Raw genomic sequence first — 18,367 nt, 5'->3', positions numbered from 1 at the left:
CCTTTGGTCTTAATCTGGGAAAAGGGAAGGATATAAAACCACACTTCAAACTTCAGGGCTCTGTGGTTTCTTCTGAAGTTTTTTTTGCTCCTTTCAGAAATAAACAAGTCGCTGATGCATGTTTTATTTGTTTTTAGCTTTCCTTTCAACGTTGTTTCTTAACTAGGACAGCTTCCCCCCCTCCAAGGTCTGTATTGAAATTAGGGCTTTCACAAGTGCTGAAATCCATCCTGCATGGGCTGGTTCTGAAAAGCAGGTGCAGCTTTTCAACAGAATCAACAATTGTGGGGTTTTATAGAATTCCTTTTGTGCAATCTCAGAATCACTTTTATATTCTAATGCAGCATGTCATTTTTTGTCAGTGTGGCTGTGCACTTCATTATTCTTTAGGGCCAGAAGTGCTTGCTCATTATTTGCTATTAGATCCTCCAGTAAAAACAAGCTGTTGAACTCAATTTGCTGTGTATGGATATGTTAAATAGTGATTATTGCCATTTTCTCATATACAGGGTGTATCTCTGGAAAGTTACCACACTACTGCATAAATGTCATTCTTGAGTTTTTATTTAATTTCAACCTCTCCTAATGCATCAGAATTAGGTTCTCATTCTTGGCTGCTGAATGATTGCTGTGCAGATTCCTTTGTGTTCTATCAAATCCATGATGCTAAGCAGAACTAGATCCAAATTACCCTTAAAGCATCCCAATTTTATCCTAATAATAGAGTTCTGTTTAGAACTTTTCAAGGACCTTAGTTCAGTTGTGATTTGAAAGATGCAGAGTGTTTTCCTCTCACTTGAGAGACTTGTTTATATCAAGTCTAGTTGCACTTCTGGAAGAATGCATCTTGTTCAGTCTCAGATAAAAAGCCCTAAGAACCCTGGGAAACTGGGTCAGGAGAAAAATGCTGAGACCTTTACCCATTAATAAATTGCATCCTGCGTTTGGCTTGTGGATGGTTTAAATGTTGTGTGCACTTTACATTTCGAACCACAAGTGTTTGTTATGTTGCATAGTTAACTATGCAGCTTTAAGAATCATTTTCTGCAACTTAATTAACAGGCAGGTAGAGAGTTGTAAATCAGGTACCTCAGCCAAGTCCTGCATGAAAGCCACAGAGCTTCTCCAAAAAACCCTCAAAACCACAGCAGGTGGAAATGCAGTGAGGGAGCAGAACACGTGTCTGTCAGTGTGGATTTTAGGGTTTCATACTACATTAAAGTTGGGTTGTCATCCTTAGGATAACTCTCACTTCATTTCTGTGTTAGCTGGCCTAGAAATTAAAAAGATATTAATTATGAACGTTTTTATGTGATGGGGCTCGCATTCCCCTTTGTGTTCTCCTGGTTACTTTATAATGTGTGAATAGTAGAATGGTTCTTTAGCTTTGCCAAGCTTTAGTCAAAAAACACTGAGCTAGAAAAGTGATACAATCTATTTTGTTACAGCACAGATTACAAACAGCTTGTGTTTGTTGTAAGCTGAGCATCTCCTGTCTGTGTGTGCCCAACAAATCAGCCGTGACAGGTTATCCTGGGAGAGCTCCATTTCAGTCAGGTCAGTGTCAGATAGCACAGCCTGGGTTGCTTGCTTTTGAGGTGTTTTCCCTTTAGTTAAAGGTCCCATCCAAATTCCATGCTTTAAACCGGGGGAAATAATGCAGGCAGCCCTGCCCTGGCTGCTGGCAGAGCGTGCAGATGTAAAATCTGAGGAAATGCCTATGGAGTCCATTAGGAAGTTACTGGAATTGTTCTGACAGTTGTGGTTGCTGATAATGACTTACAGTAAGGCCTGCCCTGCTCAGTTCATTTCACTTTGTTCCTATGGGTAATATGGAGCAATTATATGGGAGGGTCAGGCTCTCCAAGAACTTCTCCCAAGCCTGACTCCAGGCCTGGTGGTGCCACCCTGGCACTGGTTTGTGCTCCACCAGCTGCTGCCCCTCATGTGGACAGCAGGAGCTGATCTCATTTTTAAAGTTTTTACCTGAGTTTTTGGGGTAAACTGAGCGCTGCAGGTTATTGAGAAGCTCTTAAACCCTTATAGATTTGCTCTAAGGGAAGAAGTATTGTTGCTGCTCTCCCTCTTGGGGCTCTCAGGCACTTTCCTGGTCGTCTGCATGCCAAAGAGCTTTCTTGGCTAACTCCTCTTTTAGACAGACACTTCTTCCACTCTGATAATTCCCAGACAACTCCATGGAGTTCAGTGGAGGTGCAGGCTATACCCTTTGGAAATCCAGGAGAAACAGCTGTTGTTGTGAGATCTGTGAAGGTGGATCCCTGTTTTAAGGAAGAAAATCCCTTGGTACTTGTTTGCCTCCTTTAACCTGAGTTAGAACAACTAATCTTTTTATTGGTTATGTGTTTACAGGTGTTAGCTGCAAAGAAGGTGCTTTTCTTAGTGTATCTAAAGTCCAATTTGCTGGAATTGGTGAGCTGTTGAGGTATTTACTTAGTGATGTAGCTAGAAGTCAAATTTTTAGCTGAATTTGTGTTCCAGGATTGCAGTTGGAGGGAGGAGGTTTCACCAGATTATTTTCCTGGAAATCCTTTGGCAGGTTCTTCCCTACAGTAAAAAAAGAGAAGCCTTCTGTGTATTTTTTTGCCCTCATGTACAATTTCTTTCCATCTGGAAAGAAATTCAGCACCAGCCAATGTTGGTTTACTCTTGCCTAGAGCAATGGCTTCTGTTCCAGAGCCTTTCATTCTAGATTTAACAAATTGTTTGCATTGATGAAAAGCAATGTGATATTGTGCTTTTTTCTTTTCCAATATTGCAACTATTCCTCATTCTTACTGAAAGTGATTTCTGAGATGTGCAGAAATAACCTTACTGAGGTGTTCAGAGATTGTAGGTGTGATGATGTTGAGCAAATTTATACATTGATTAATGCTCACATTTGTGCTGGGTTTTGTGTTTGATTGTTGCCTTCTGCAGCACACAATGTGACAAAATTGCATTTCCTTAGCATCCTGATTTGTGCTTGAATTAACACTCAAAGAAAACCAACAAAAGAGAGCAGTTTGGGTCAGTATTTGAACCTTTCTTTGCTTTTAGAGTGGTTTCTGTGGGGAAACTGTTCATCCCTGAAAATGCCCCGTGCCTTTGTTTTTGGCCAGCCAGGTTTTCTCATGCTGGAAGTGGAAGATGTATGCTTCATGGTCAAATATATTGGTCTTAGTCAATAAATACATTTCTACACCAATTCTTTGAAACTAAATTGGATCAAACTTGGGACGAGTCTTATAAAATCTGGTATGTCTTGTTATCACAGGGAGGGAGAAAAAAAGTGTTCTGCTTTACATTCTTCTACTTAAGTTTTTAAAGAGCTTAATGATTTTATGAATTTTTAATATGATAAGGAATGTTGATGGCAAGCAGAAAAAATGAGTTGGAGATGGGGTTTTGTGTGTGTGCACAGTGTTTTTTCATTATTACTCTGTTATTATGATGATGAATATAACTGAGTGTATAAATCAGATTTACCTCATACCTGTATATTTGTATTAGAGTGTGTTTTACAGGTTTGCATTCCTGAAAGCTCCACATTGCCTGGTGATCCAGGACTGTGAAAATCTGAAAGATTTATTGGAGGCAGTTGGAGAGAGCAGAGACTTAGTGATTTATCTTGCAGTTAGAGAAAGGACAAAGTAAAATTATTATTTCTGTAGTTATTCTTTCTGAAAGGAAAAGAATAATTATTAAGTGCTATATTAGTTTGTTCTACAGGATTTTCCCTATCCCTTTTTAATTATTCTATGTGATAGTATTGCCCTTAATTTCATCTGAAGGGTTTAAAGCATGTTGTGAGATGAGTTGTGTGCAGATGAGTTTTACTGCTCTGCCCTATTCCTCTGACTTGGTTTGGGTATGAGCAGCAAAATCTATGGATATGGGAGAAGCCCAGTCCTCAGCTAAGTATTCATCTCTATTAATGAATTTTATTTAAGTACAAACACAGAGATTTGCCTTACAAACAACATAAAATGCTTTTTTTAGTTCTAAAAGCCTGATGTGGCGAGCAGGACTCTTTTCTCTCATGGGGGCATATTTAACTTAATTTTTCCTTCAGATTAATTTACCTGTCTGCATATCTAAAGGACAAGCTGTGCCATTTTCTGCAGACAGCAGTTGCACAGAGGCCTGGGTATTTCATATGCATGGCTGCTGCTGCTGGGCTTGTGCCATTCCTTACAGGAGGTGATTGCCTCAGCAGCTTCCAGCCTTTCTTTCCTGTAGTATTTTTAAAAGGCTTTGTCTGTCTGGACAGGTGAAAATGCAGAGTTTATTGAAACAGATGGCAAGTCAGATTAATAATGCCCAGAACCATTTTTGCTTGGATGTTCACAAGGAAATGTCCACTGGGATTGTTGTCTTTGCTTGGACAGCAGAACAACAAAGTCAATAGATTTTAATTTAAGAGCTTCTTTTTGTAGTGTTTTGAATATGTAAGTTAAGCACAATTGCCTCGTTCAATGTTATTTTTTTATTCTGGGAAACGATTGAAATGAACATTATTTTTAATTGTGAGAACAGCTTCTATTTGTGGAGAACAGGTTATTAATAGTCAGAGATCTGCAAACTTCCCTTGTGTCTCTGGGCCCTGTTGTACTTTGTGTTCTCGATCTTCCTTAAATCTGACTTATTTTTATGGTTATGAGCTGTAAAATGAATGAAACAGATGCTTCTGTTTGGGTGTCACTGTGAGTGAACTTTACAATCTGTGTTTGCCAAGGAATCCAGACCTGCACAGCAGAATCCCTGAAATGTTCCTGCTCACACTGCCTGCCTTTACCAGAGTGTCAGGGACTATCGTGGCCATTCCTGTGCAGTTTTTCACCTTGCAAGGAGGGATGAGTTTGGAAATCCTCTCAAGAGCTGATTTTTCTTGTGCTGGGAAGAGCACACTGCTCATAAATCTGCTTCCTTTAGTCTGTCCTCAGCTACACATCTTCATTCTGAAGAAAATTCATTCCTGTGTATCTCATCCTTTTAAATATTTGGGGTGACTCCACATAAGTTGAGAAACATTTGATCCTGAGGTTTCAGATGCCCTGTGTTGGCATTTGCAGCTCATGCCTCTGTGTGTTGGTGTTCAGAACTGGTTTTTACTGGTTCAGACATTTCTATGACCTTCTGTCATCATTTTACAGGTAGCCACATTCCCAGAGTTTATTTTTGTGTGTGTATAAACATACATACACATAGAAGAATAAAGCAGTGTCATGTAATCTGAAGCTTTTAAGTCACTTTTCGTGTTTATGTGTCTGACTAAGGAATGAAACTGCCCATCTGCAGCTTTCTCTAACATAAAAAGCAGTGAGTGTCCCAGCTGCAAACTGGCAAGCCTAATTTGGATGCTCTAAAAGCCTTGGAGGACATCCTAGTTCACTTGAGGTCTGTAAAAGTGTTCAGCTTCTCTGTCATCTTCAGTTCATGAGCATAAAAATTCTATCATTACATCAGTTGAATGGACAAAGAGCTGGTAATGATTTTTCTAAGGCAGGTTTTTTAATAGGCCTCTTCTAACATTTTCTTCCACAGAATTTTTTTAAGTGTAACCTGTTACCAGCAAGGTTTTTAATACCTTTTCATTGATAAATTTTTTTTTAAATAATTGAACCTTTTCTAAAATGATTCATTCTTGTGCACTGCTATTGCTTTTGAGGCTGTTTTCTAATGGTTTTGCAGTTTATTCTGATTATGCCCTGCCCACATAACACACTAGTCTGTTAGAGACTATCTATGAAAGGCACATTCTCAGCTGGATTGTGTCTCTTGGAGACTCAGCACTTACAGAAATCTTTAATGCATTGCTTTCCTCTTCTGCCTGCCTTGGGGACATGGGGAGATGCTGTGAGCCTGCTCTGTGTGCACAGCTAGGGTGTTTCCCTTCTCTGTGCCAGTGTAATAAACACCACACAGTGAATAAAACTGGTTTTATTTGCTTAATCCAACGTGCTCACAGCTGATGGGAATCTCAGAGAGTGTGGCTCTGTTTGCTGCCCCAGTCGAGTCCCTGGCAGCTTAAAATTGAGCAAAATATTTTTAGTGCTCTGTTCTGTGTCTGTGTTTCAAGCCGTGGACAGCCTGAAATAGCAGCCTTGGTGTTTTCAGTTCTCTTCACAGAGAAATAAAGTCATTGTGTTTGCCTGTCCCCCTCCCCAGCAGGTCACACACGTGGCCCAGCACGCTCCTCCAGCTGGAGCTGTGGGGGGATCTCCAGAATTCCTGTGGGAAGGAGAAAAGTTCCAAATCAGGCAGCTCAGGCTGAGTCAGAGGCAGAGCTGTGCTGCTCTGGGGGCTGGCAAAACACTTGGGATGAGGAGGGTGGAGGATGGAGATGGCCATGCCCTAATGGCATCTTTGACTTTGGAAGCAATCAATTCTGATTTAATACTGAAAGCAGTAGCCTGTACAACATAAAACTACTTTGATGGCAGGCTGATTTCCTCTTCAAACTGCAAACTCAATTTTTTTTTGCCATTATTCTCCAAGAATTTGTGTGAATGTGTGGGATAAACAGAGCAGTTGTAGGGGTGCACTGTTGTTTCTGCACTGTGGGAATGATGCAGGCACCTGTTCCATGTCAGGGTTACACTGGAGATATTGATTGCTGTAACAAGAGGAGTTTTTGTGACATTTCACAACCGCCTGCAAAGCAGTGATGAAAACCCTGTGTGAAAGTTGAGTACAGAAAAGGAGAAATAGCTACACTCTTCCAAGGATCTTGTTATTCTCTTTAATGGTGTGTGTTGGGTTTTTAAATGGAATGTCCTTTCTGGGCTGTGCTGGAGGCTGCCCATTCCCAGGGATGCTGCACAGGGCTGGATCAATGTGTGGCAGGCAGGGCAGGGCCATGTGTCACAGGGCTGTGTGTGACAAATGTGTGTGCTGTGCTCCATCAGCTCAGCTCTCATCCAGCTGGTGTGGCCACGGATTCTGCCAGCAGGAACCAGTGTTTGGGATCTAATCCTGAGATGGGCCCAATCTCAGCTTCTTAATCATGAATGACATTTTTTGAAGGGGTGGGCAGGATTAAAAAGCAATAAAATTAGCTACTCCTTTCTCTGATACTCCTTTGCAAACAGTCCTCCATAAATCACGGTGCCAATTCCCCTTTCTTGTCTTCTCAGTGTTTTATGTCTTCTCCTGAGCAGCTGCTCTTGGGAAATGCTGCTCCAGAGGAGACTCCAGTGCATCTTCTCCAAAGTCCATATAAACCAAACCTGTGTAGTAGCAAAATATGACAACATCCAGAAATAAAACATTCTAAGAGCAAATTTATTAGGATGATGATGGGGGTCATTGATTAGTGATCTAAAGTAGTACTTAGTGCTTGTTACTGTCTTTAACTTGGTTTTTTTTTTTTTTCCTTTTGGCTTTCAGCTCAGATCGACTGATAGAAGAAACAATAAGGTAGGAATGAATGTAAAAATTTTCATTATTTTCCATACAATCAGCATTTCCATTAAATTGTGTCTAAATATATCAGTCACTATATTTATTCAGTAACTGTATTGTTTCCAACTCCTTGGCAGTATTACAGTGAATTGCTGGTGGGTTTGGTCTGGGTTTTTTCTATTCAATATTGACATAAGAATGTTGCTTAAATATTTTATTCACCCCAGCTTAGAAAATTTGGGTTTCTGCTCAAAGGTGAATCACCTTTGGAGCAGAGTGAATCTCAGGCTGAGCTGTTGGGGGCTACAACTCTAAAATATGATTTCTGTGACCTTTCAATGTATTCAGAATATTCAGCAGCTGATACAGGTACGGGCTTTTACCACAAATGCCTGAGAGGTTATTGCTGTTGTACATTTATCTTTTGGGGTTCTTACATTGGTTACTTAAATGATACCTTCTCTAACTGATCTAGACATTTTAGAACTGTAGCAACACAAATTTTATTATCTGTGCCCTTTCCAAGCCAACCTTTTGCAGACCAATAACTCAAACTGTAATAATGCCCAATTTAATGGTTTTAACTTTTAGATTATTGCTTTAAAACACAAGAAGAAAAAAAAAAGGTAAGAAAGCAAGTAAGATATGCTTTCAGACAATGCATGTACTGACAAAAATGACCAAGAAGAACAATTAGAGGTGCAGCAAAGCTGTGTCCATTAAGGGCTGGCTGGCTTAAGTACACACAGTGGGCTCAGCATAATTAACGTGGAGGAAGAATGTGTTAAACCACATCAGTGTGCAGTGATGAGCCAGAAGTGATCAGTGCAATAATACCTGAAAATGTGATGCAATTTCACCACAGCCTCACAGAAATATTTCTCCAGCTTAGCCCAGCTGTATTTGTTTTGGGTTCTAGTCCTTTCCTCGGTAAAAACCTCTCCTTTATTGCCGTGCTTGTAACCCTGCTTTTCCATCTCAAAAATGCTCAGTGCTTGGTGAATTTCTTCTTTGCTGCCACTCCAAGTAAGCAGAACATTAAGCAGCATATGGTGATTTATTACTCTTAATATCCTGCAAAATTACATGTAATTACTTATAATTGTGTCATTGGCCTGGCTTCTGGATTCTGTGTCATCAGAGGAGCTCAGAGCTCTCAACCTTGCACAATTTTTTATCTGTAGTAAATTCTTGCTTGAGTTGTTGCCAAAAATGTTCTACAGTTTTTTGGTACAAAAAGAGCTGGTTTGGTAACGACATGGAGTAGGAAATGTAATTCCACTTCTATCTGAGTTGAATTCTACCTCTGGTTAAAACCAGGGGGAATTTTTTGTTGAACTCTTTTTTTTCTTGTGGTCCCCAGTGTTTGGGTGTAATGGCAAGTGTTTAATTGATGGTAAATCCTGCTGCCTTCCAAGTGAATTTACCAGATGGGAGTTTACCCAACTCACCAATTGTTTTGTCTATTGTAATCCAAATAAAAGAGGAAATTGTCCAGAAGAAGCTGTTTGAGGACAGATTCCTTGAGATGTAATTAGCTTATTCTGGCTACTGCTCTGTGTTCAAGGTTTACATCTGCTGCAGTTCATTACTCATTTTTTAATTAGGCAAGTCAGGAAATCACGTTTTATTTCCTTCACACTTTTATTTCCTTAGGCTTTGTTACTAAGCACTGATCCCAAACACTGGAAAGCACATTTTTGTGTGTGCAGAGGCTTTTGTTGACGAGCTACAGCCACTAATTGAGAGCCTTGCTCTGATTTTCTGTCAGCAAGAGAAGTGAGGAGTCTCATTCTTGCTCTCCATGGAGCAAACATCCGTGCCAGGGGATGCATGGGCACCTGAGCTGAAATGATTCAGTAACCAAAGCACTGAGCAGGGCTGTCACTCCAGATGTGTCATTATTACTAAACTTTTAATCAATTTTTAAATGAATTACGTGCCATGGGTTCTTACTGCAGCATATTTCTCTCCAGAAGCGAGTGGGATGTGATACTTTGTACTGCAGTTCTTTTGGAACAGCCTTCACTTCTCTTGGCCAGATTTAAATATAAGCAGAGATTTTGCTTAATATGTTTGGAGTTCTCAGGTTTTCATTTTCAAACATTATCGCTTCTCCAAAATAGCAGACCATTTATTTCTTGTTTTCTAACAACTTGTGTTTTTATGTTGGCTCAGTTGGAATATTTTTTATAGTTTTGTCTGTGCAGTGTGACAAGTTCTTAGGATTTTATTGTAATTCTGTTTCTGAGGCCTGATCTGTCAGTGTTTGTGTGTTAGCAGATTGGACTGAAGCCAGACCAAAGCAAAAAACTTCATTTTTAAAAAATGGTCTCCTTATGTGTTTGATCTATCTCTTTAGGTAATCATTAGGATTTAATAAAAGGGAAAAGCTCAGCTGCACTGAGTGTTGACTTTTTAAAGGCATCAGCCATGTTTTAAGAATTCTCTCATTTCACAACCACCTTGCCAGAGTGTCCAGGCAAAATCACTTGCATTCCTGGGGAAATGTTTCTTCTGTTTTCATCTTAGGCTTCATCAAAGGAAACAATGGAATAAATAAAGGAATAAAGGAATATATAAAGGAATTTCCCAGGCTGTCAGTGTAGGTATGCATTGATACACGCATATATGTGTATATGTAGAGATACAAATATAGAAATGTATCTCCAGACAAAGAATAAGTGATGCCATCAGAATTTTTAGCAATTTAAACCTAGAGCTTTCATTTCTATGCACAGTCACAGAGTCCATTCCCTAATCATAGGCCTTGTCATGAATTTCAATGAGCAAGTATGATTCATGGCATGCAAAATGAAGCAGGAGTTCCAGTAATATATGAATTATTTGATTTTTAATAACACAACTTCTTTCTTTAGAGTTTTGTTTCAGTTCTCCAGCAGTGTGGATTTGACTGGTGTGTCTCAATGGGTGTAGCCAGGAGTTGATTTTTTGGTACATTTCCCTCAGTGACACTGGATGAATGTGGCTGCACTGTGGGGTGAAATAACAGCTTAAACATTTATTTAAGTCAAAACTCTTTGCTTCCAAGTCAGGCAGCATTAAAAGTGTGTATCTGCATGTTAGACTTGTCCATCTGGGATAATGCCTGGAAGTGTTTATTACCCTGAGGGTTTTATGCCAGTGAAAAGAGCAAACTAAGTGCAAATGTCAGCTGGGTTTGCTTTGGAGGGAGCTTTGGCCGCTCGCATACCCACGGCACTGCTGAACAATCAAGGGCAAACTTGGAACATGGCAGAACTTTTCAGGGAAATATGGCTGCAAGCACAGGAATTTGAGATTCTCCTGCTGCTCTGGGGAAGAGGTAGGTGGGTGTTTTATGGCTGTGACCTTGGGCTTAGCTGGGAGAGATTTCTCCAGTAGTGCAGCGATGCTGAGCATTGTGCTTGAGCAGGGCTTTAATATTAAATATAGAGAGCAGGCCAGATACCATCTGGTTTTAGAAACTTGGTTTACACCCAGCTCTGGTACTTCCAGCCAGTGCAGCACTGAGAATAGTTCCTGCTGGCTTCCAAGGGAAATGTTGAATCGGGGTCATCTCCATTCCTGTAAGAAGCGGTTCAGCTTTTGATGGGAAAGGTCGCGCGCGTTGCGGAGCAGCAGAAGCAGGTCCTGGAGAGCTGGGGTTGGGCTGGGGAGGGATTAATGGGGCCAGTCTTGTCAATGGCAAGAATGGGATTAATTTTTTAAAATATGCATTTGTCAGTGAGGCAATGGCAGCAGCAAGTCAATGAACATATGTCAGGGATGGGAATGAAACCAAGACTGTCTGGTGGAGGATATGAGGAAGCTGCAGTGCTCAGGATACAAAACCAATCTCTGGGCTGGTCCCCAGGAACTCTGTTTTCTGCTGCTTCTTAAATTGAATAATCTCCTTTACAGATCTGAAGGCTTAGATAAACCAGCTCAAGGGTTGAATAATCAAATTATATGTGAACAGCATTGCTTTTTGCTTGAATTTTGATTTGTTAATAGTAGCTGGAATCCAGTTAAACTCTTGTTCATGAATATCACAATTACATTTCATTACTAGACCGTATCATATTAAAAATGATAATTACCTCAGGTTTTTTTCCTTCAGAGCTCTCCAGTAAAACCCAGCCCTTTAAGCTAAATTCTTGAAAATACTGGACAAAAAAAAATTAAATTGGTTTCAATCTCTTAACCCTTTACATCCTGCCTTTTTATATGAAATGGACAGTTTCACTCCCCAGATGTTAAAGCAGGAACCTTGTGTTCTGTGAATAATTATTTCTAAAGGCATTTTGGAGGTGGCTCAGGAGCACTTTATATACTGGCAGTCATCTTGTGTTTTCACTTCTGTAAATGAATGGATGTTTTAATGAGTCATTGGATGCATCTTACAAAAATATGGGGCTTAATTCAGAAGTGCATTGAGAGACACTGTATTAAAAACTCATCTGGACAAATATCAAGTCAGTGTGGGGGTGGGAGGTAGGAATCTGTAAGTTACTGAACAAACTTCCCTGTGTGCAGATAGGAAACAAGTTAGAAAAAAAAAATTTCCTAGTAATTCAAAATTCCCTGGGTGCTCTTCTTAACAGCAAGTTTTTAGTGGTTTTGTGAGTTCGTTTTTTTTTTACTTTAGATGACTAAAATACCTGCATTGAAAAATTGTATGTTTGTATCAGGTAAAAGCAGCATTTCACATTTTCCTACCTCTGAAATGACAGCTTTAGTTTCCTTTTATATTTTTCTGTTGTATTTTTCCACTTAACTTTTACTCCTCCAGAACATTTTCCCTCCATATTTAAGGCTCATAAACTCATCCAAGAACTTATTTTAATCATTGTTATTCCTGTAGATGAAGTCAACAGCAGTAGAGGTGACTTTTCTGAGTTATTATGAAGCCTTGTTGTATTTCTGTCCTGCTTTATGTGTTTTTGAAGCACATGCCAGCAAGGAGAGCAGTATTTGCCATATTTTTCTTTCTCAAGCACTGTGTCTTCAAGCTTTGTCAATTGAGCAATTCTTTATAATCTTCATTTAATATCTTGTTTTTAAGAGCAGAGTTGCTTTTTTTCTGACCTCCAAAATGTTTTAAATTTGAAATGGGAAATTCAGTTTTGTGTTGGTAAAGAAATAAAGAAAATGAAAACTTATATACCATGGGGGATATTCTTAATTAGGAGCAGATCTCAGAAACTGATTTTTTTCTGTGCTGTGATGGAAGCATCATTTGGGATGAAACAAACTTCTAAATTTAAAGCTTAAGCCACAAGAGCATAATTCTTATGTTGCTCATAAGGTAATACCAGTTTTCATTGGGGCTGGAGGAGAAAAGTCAAACCTGCCTGTTTCAATAAATCTCAGTGTTTCAGTTTATATAAAACTGAAATCATTTAACTGTAAGAGAGAGAGATTAATGGAAAAATTGTGGTTTCATTCATGTTGCTTCACCCCATTCATTGTCCTCTGAAGAAACGTTGCCTGCTTGTTCTCCTCTTGTGTGAGCTGTGGATTATTCTTAGCACCAACAACTTGATCCTCTTTCTTTCCCCAGCATTGCCATGGCAACAAAAGAAAATATGACTTCTCAGAGAGGGATGTTGAAGTCAATACAAAGCAAGATGAATACCTTGGCAAGTATCCTTTTTCCTAAAAATTGAGGCTGCCTGTGCCTAAGAAGAGTTGTGGTACAATTTTTCACTCTGTCATCAGCAGTGTCAGTGGCTCTGTGACCTGCACTGTCAGCAGTGACAAACAGGCCAGGTTTTTATCAGGCTCTCCTGATAACCTGACTGAAGCATCTTGATGGTAAATGTGGTGAATAAGTTGGTTTTGGTCAAATTTGGGCACTGCATATAAATTAACAAAATTGAATTTTCAGGTAGAGGTCTTCAACAGCATTTCATGGCCTTCCCTGCTGTATGCTTTTCTAGATGTACAGTTTCATTTCAGGTCCTGCTTTTTGCTTTCAAAAAAGCTGAAGCTTGGTGTTCATCACTGCTTGCTATGGTTTACAGCTGAGAGTAGTCAGGGCCTGAGCATCCTCTTGACTGTCACACTCTTGTAAGATTTTGGCTTGTTGGTTTCTGTGCATATTCTGTCTCAGGCTGAAGATTGTGCCACGTTGCCAAGTCAGGCACGTTTGTGGTTTTCCCACTTTATTCCTTCCCTTCTGTCAATGGACAATGTCAGCACTGTTTGACCAGACACATGACATCCTGGAAAGGTGCATCTTGATAACCCAGAAATTTCATTACAGTTCTTAGCAGCTGGCAAGAACATTCCAATAAAATCTCAATAAGCTTTGGCCTTAAAAAGATTCTCAGTTCCAAAGACATGAAGCTCTGATTGTCTTGTTGGCAGTTGTATTTTGTACATTAAGAGATAGATTTACACCCTCGTGGTTTTACAGAGCTTGCACACTGTGTGGGTCATGCAATGTGCAGGATTTTCTCAGTCAAATGCCTTTGGTTGTTCTCTTCACCAGTAACAGAATCCCATTGAAGAAATTCCACAGATGTTTTATATAACCACCCCATTTTTTTTTTCATTCTCATTTAAACACAATTAATAAAAGTAACTAAGCCTCACAAACTGGAGATTAAAATGCTGGTAATTGAGGTGATCAGGTGGTGAATTCTGTGTAAATGTGAGCTCTGGGCTGTTCCCTTTTCTCTGCTGCTCTGCAGTCAGTGAAGTGCAGTTGTAACCCTGCTCCCTTCCACCGGCGTTTCCTGCTCCTGCTTCCTCCAGCTTGGGAGTAGTTCCAGTGTTGGCATTTCCCCATCCAGGCTTTGGGGCTTGTTGGTGAATCCCTGTTTGTGCTGTAACCTTGACTCAGAGCCCTCCAAGACCGTTTTCCAGCAGTGAACAGCCTGATCCAAAGGATCAACCTCCGGAAGCGACGGGATTCCCTCATTTTGGGCGGCGTCGTCGGCGTCTGCACCATCCTGCTGCTCCTCTACGCCTTCCATTGATGGATGCTGCCCCCCTGGACTCTGCCAAACCTCATCACCACCTTCCCTCCTCCCAGCCAAGGAAAAGTGACTGGGGGAAGCATCAGACTTGCACAGCCTGCTCGTGGCTGGGGCTGTCAGCATGATGTCTGGAGCTTCTGATGGTAGACACTGGCACTGGGCTTGGGCTGAAGCTGCAGTGTTTCTCCTCCCCTGCTGTTCACCTTCCTTTGGGTTAAATTTGGTGGGATTTGTTTGTCTTTAGTTCCCTTTCTCACTGCAAGGTAAGTGCCCATGGGATGTTTAACCAGTTCCAGTGCTCAGCAGTGCTGGGGAGGTTTGGTGCTGGCTGGGGAGGGGGAGAGGATTAAGTTTGCCTTGTGTGGAAGCTCAGCAGGAAGGCTTTTCCCTCTAATCCCAGCCCAGTACTGAATTTCACCCTGAGAGATGAATATTGCAGCTTTAAGCCTTCAGGTTGCTTTACTACTAAATACATGTTCTGTAATTCTTCTTAACTCCTGGTTCAGATTCTAGTTATTTCTGCATAATTCATGCTGTGAAAACTGTGCTTCACACAAATTCCTCAAAGTTAACAAAAAAAAGGGGGTTTCTGTTCACTTTTTGCACAGAACATGAATATGAAAGTACCCTCTGAGGGACATCATAAGATTTCTTGTGGCTTTAAAGGGACTGACAAAGTCCCACTGTGTAAAAAGGGAGCACAGTGTCCCAGCAGCTGTTTACTCAAGGTTCAGTCATCTGAAAAGTGACCAAACATGAGTTCACCTGAAGGAATCTTTTGGGTGCAAATACTTTCATTTTGGCTGGCATCATAAAGATCTTTATAAAGACACAATAAGCAGTTTACAAAGCCTGTACTGTAATTTAGATGAAGTTGCTCTGATAGTGCAGGTAAGAAGGATATGATCTAAACTGTTGATTGGCAATGAAAATGATGATGGTTATAGCTGAGGCAAAGGTGTCTGTGAGCAAAGGTTTTGGACATAACTCCTCCTGGCAAAGAGCTGACTGTATGAATAGTGAAACAAATGTTATTTACCATTATCTGGGGGGGAAAAACTTTTTCTTGGTCTGAACAAGCAAGAAGCCTGTTCTTTGTCTGTAAACAAAGCTGACATCTGCAGTGGCTTTGATATTGCAGCTTCCCAGATTACAGATTTTTTTGCTCTTTCAGCAACACTTTTCCATCTGTCTTATCATAACCCAATAAATTCAAGCCTTGGCACTGAAATGCCTAACTCCTTTCACAATCCACTTAGAGTGCTCCTAACAGATTCCTTGTATTCCATCACCCACAAATGTCACACAGTCCCCAGGTTCTGCTCTGCAACAGAGTCCAGCGGGACAAACACAAGTTTTTACTTCATTTTATAGTGCCTGTGAGTTGGAGGGAAGAGGGACTTGTGTAGTGTGCAAACCCACACTGTTACACCCAAAATGTCTGGATTTAAAGGCTTCTTTGCAGACTTAGTAACCCTGTGCTAAAAAGTCAACAAGGGCTTCTAATCAGCCAACCTGCCATTGGGATTTGGAAGAATTTGGAATTGAGATGTGTAAAACTGTGGGGCTTGTATATTTGAAATAAAGGGTGATTATTTGGTTGATTTGGGAACGTTCCCATTTGAAGATGAAGTGTTTATTAAGGAGGTTTATGAAAGAGCTTGATGGATAAAGGAGGGTTATTAATGGATCTGTGTGTTGGGAGATCAAACTTCTCCCTGTTGCCTTTTCTTTGATTCCTCCTCCACCCTAAGGGACCCTGATCAGCACTTGTGCATCTGTTTAGGATTTATAGGATTTGGTTGCTCTATAGTTGGCAATATAAGATCTGCAGTACCATAAATAAATTCATTTATTTAATCTTATAAAAGTCTTTTTATTGGACTTAACTGATTATTTGGTGCATATATTTAATCTTATTGTGAAAAAGCTGCTATGGAAAATATGTAGATTATAATAAATATGTAAACATAATTGATTTTTCATGTTATGAAAATGTTATGGAGGAACTGATATATTTTAGTATAAAATAATGGAAATATGCTGAATTATCTCTGATAAAGCTTTACTGGAAACGGTTTCAGTGTTGGCAGCCCCTCCATGGTTTTTGTTTGTGCTGGTTTTGAGTCAGTTTTGTGTTGAAAAATACATTTAATTATCTTTGGAGCTTTCCCTTCATCATCATCTGGCAGAGTGAGCGGGTGTTGCGCTGTGCTCCCTGGAGGGATGTGTTTGCATCTGGCCCAGAGAAAGGCTTCCAAATCCAGGAGAATCAGCCTCATAATTCATCTCTAACAGCCTGGACCTGTGGTCAGAACAATGGACTGGAAAATGAACACAGTGGATTGTAGCATTCTGCCTCAAATCCCAAAATACAGGTTTGTGTGTCTCCTGGTGCTAAATGTGTTCTTGGAGTTCTTCATTCTGTGTGGTTCCTCCTGCTCTGAGGAAAAAAGATGTGGTTAAAGAATTCTCATTCCTGCAATTCCTGCCAAAGTGGCGGTTTCCTAACTCAACCCAACACAAGTGTGATAGGAAAATCATTGCTGAGCACTGGAATGAAGGGGGAAATCCAGGGTGTTTCTACAGGACGTGTCTCACACACACAGACACTCTTTTTCAATTTCTGCTTCATTCTTCCTAGCAGATAAGCAGCTTCTTCAAACCTGGCCAGGCACTGGAGCACAAAGGATCGTGTTGGTAACGTTGATGCCACACTTCACACGGGTGGGAATATTTTTATCCCTGTTCTTTAGATTGTTTTTTGCCTGTTCATCAGATCTTCAGACTCTGTTTGCTGCAGCAGAGCAATGACATTTGGGCAACACCCAGCACTGTGTCCACAGCTGTAGCTTCTCCCCAGGGCTTTGACCTTCCTGGGCAACATTTTTTTTCTTAACCAGTGTTGATTTCAGGAGTTTTGCCTATCAAAGTGAGGTATAAATTACTGCTGGGTTACTGAGTAATCAACAAGAATTTTCATTTGTAGTTTAGAAGCCATTTTGTTGCGTTAAGATGAACGTGAGAAGAGTCAGTTCGTTGCTGGATGTTGAAAATGAAAGAGCAAAAGTAGATTTTTAGGTGATGTGGAAGTGTCAGGTGAAGTGTTCACTGCTGTCCTGCTGTGTCCCCTGAGGTGCTGCTTTCCCAGAACTGCTGCACAGGGAGCTGAGGCTGCTCCCCCCCTTCTGATGGTGCAGCTCATTTAGTCACAACTAAATGAGAGTTTTCACTCTCTAAATGTAGCAACTTGTTTCCCAAGATCACTTGAGGCATAACCTTTTCCTGTTTTTACTGCTTTTGTCCCAAAGCTTTCATTCGAGACAGGAAGGAGAGGGTAACAGCTGTCAGTGCTGAAGGAGGGAATGGTTCTGAAATTCCTTCTGGCAGGATGGGTTGGTGTAATGTGCAGGACAGGAGAGTGCAGTGAGACCACAACTGAGCCACGTTCCAGGTCACATCTGCCAGTGCCCTCCGTGCCCTGCAGCTCTCCTGGCACTGCACATTTCCACCAGTGGAGATGTTTTAGTTCTGAGTGCAGAAGCAGCTGTTGGTCTGTGTGGTACTGAGTGAGGAAAGCAGTTAAATAAACACTCTACACCCAAAACAAAGCCCTTTCTCACAAAACATCCCGTACCTTGTAAATGAGTTTCTGATTGCACTTTCTGAATTTTTTTTTTCTTTTCATACACGTTCTTGAAACTTCTATTGTAACTGTAATTATTTTTGTTCTCACCTATTGTGCATTCTCTGTATGTATTAAATAAAAAAAAAGGCTTTGATATGTAATTTAATAATAAATTAGAATTCTAAGCAAGGTGCTTGGTTCTTTCTCCCCTTCACAATCTTTGCCTACCTAAACTTCAGGGAAGATGCAGAGGGGATTTATCCCACCCCTTTGGAATTACCCCTGGACATACCAATCAGAGTGTTCTCAGGTTTTATATCAAATAGCAGACGTGATGGAACCTTTCCTGACCCAAAATGTTTTGGGG

General features: G+C 40.5%; 1 protein-coding gene across 2 annotated transcripts in view; it reads left to right on the top strand.

Moving 5' to 3' along the window:
• Positions 1–18,161, top strand: part of GOSR1 (golgi SNAP receptor complex member 1) — a 28,647-nt gene extending 10,486 nt beyond the window's left edge. For both annotated transcript variants that reach the window (XM_041482585.1, XM_041482584.1), the window contains exons 7-9: positions 7,390–7,419; positions 12,950–13,032; positions 14,248–18,161. In XM_041482585.1, coding sequence (XP_041338519.1) covers positions 7,390–7,419; positions 12,950–13,032; positions 14,248–14,372 — 238 coding nt within the window. In that variant the 3' untranslated portion in view covers positions 14,373–18,161. The remainder of the gene's footprint in view (positions 1–7,389; positions 7,420–12,949; positions 13,033–14,247) is intronic.
• Positions 18,162–18,367: the final 206 nt, after the last annotated feature.

This window comes from Pyrgilauda ruficollis, unplaced genomic scaffold, assembly GCF_017590135.1.
Source record: "Pyrgilauda ruficollis isolate IOZ18807 unplaced genomic scaffold, ASM1759013v1 scaffold59, whole genome shotgun sequence".
Taxonomy (NCBI): Eukaryota; Metazoa; Chordata; class Aves; order Passeriformes; family Passeridae; genus Pyrgilauda; species Pyrgilauda ruficollis.
The sequence above is the reverse complement of the archived record's forward strand: the minus strand, read 5'-3'. Positions and strand labels throughout refer to the sequence as shown.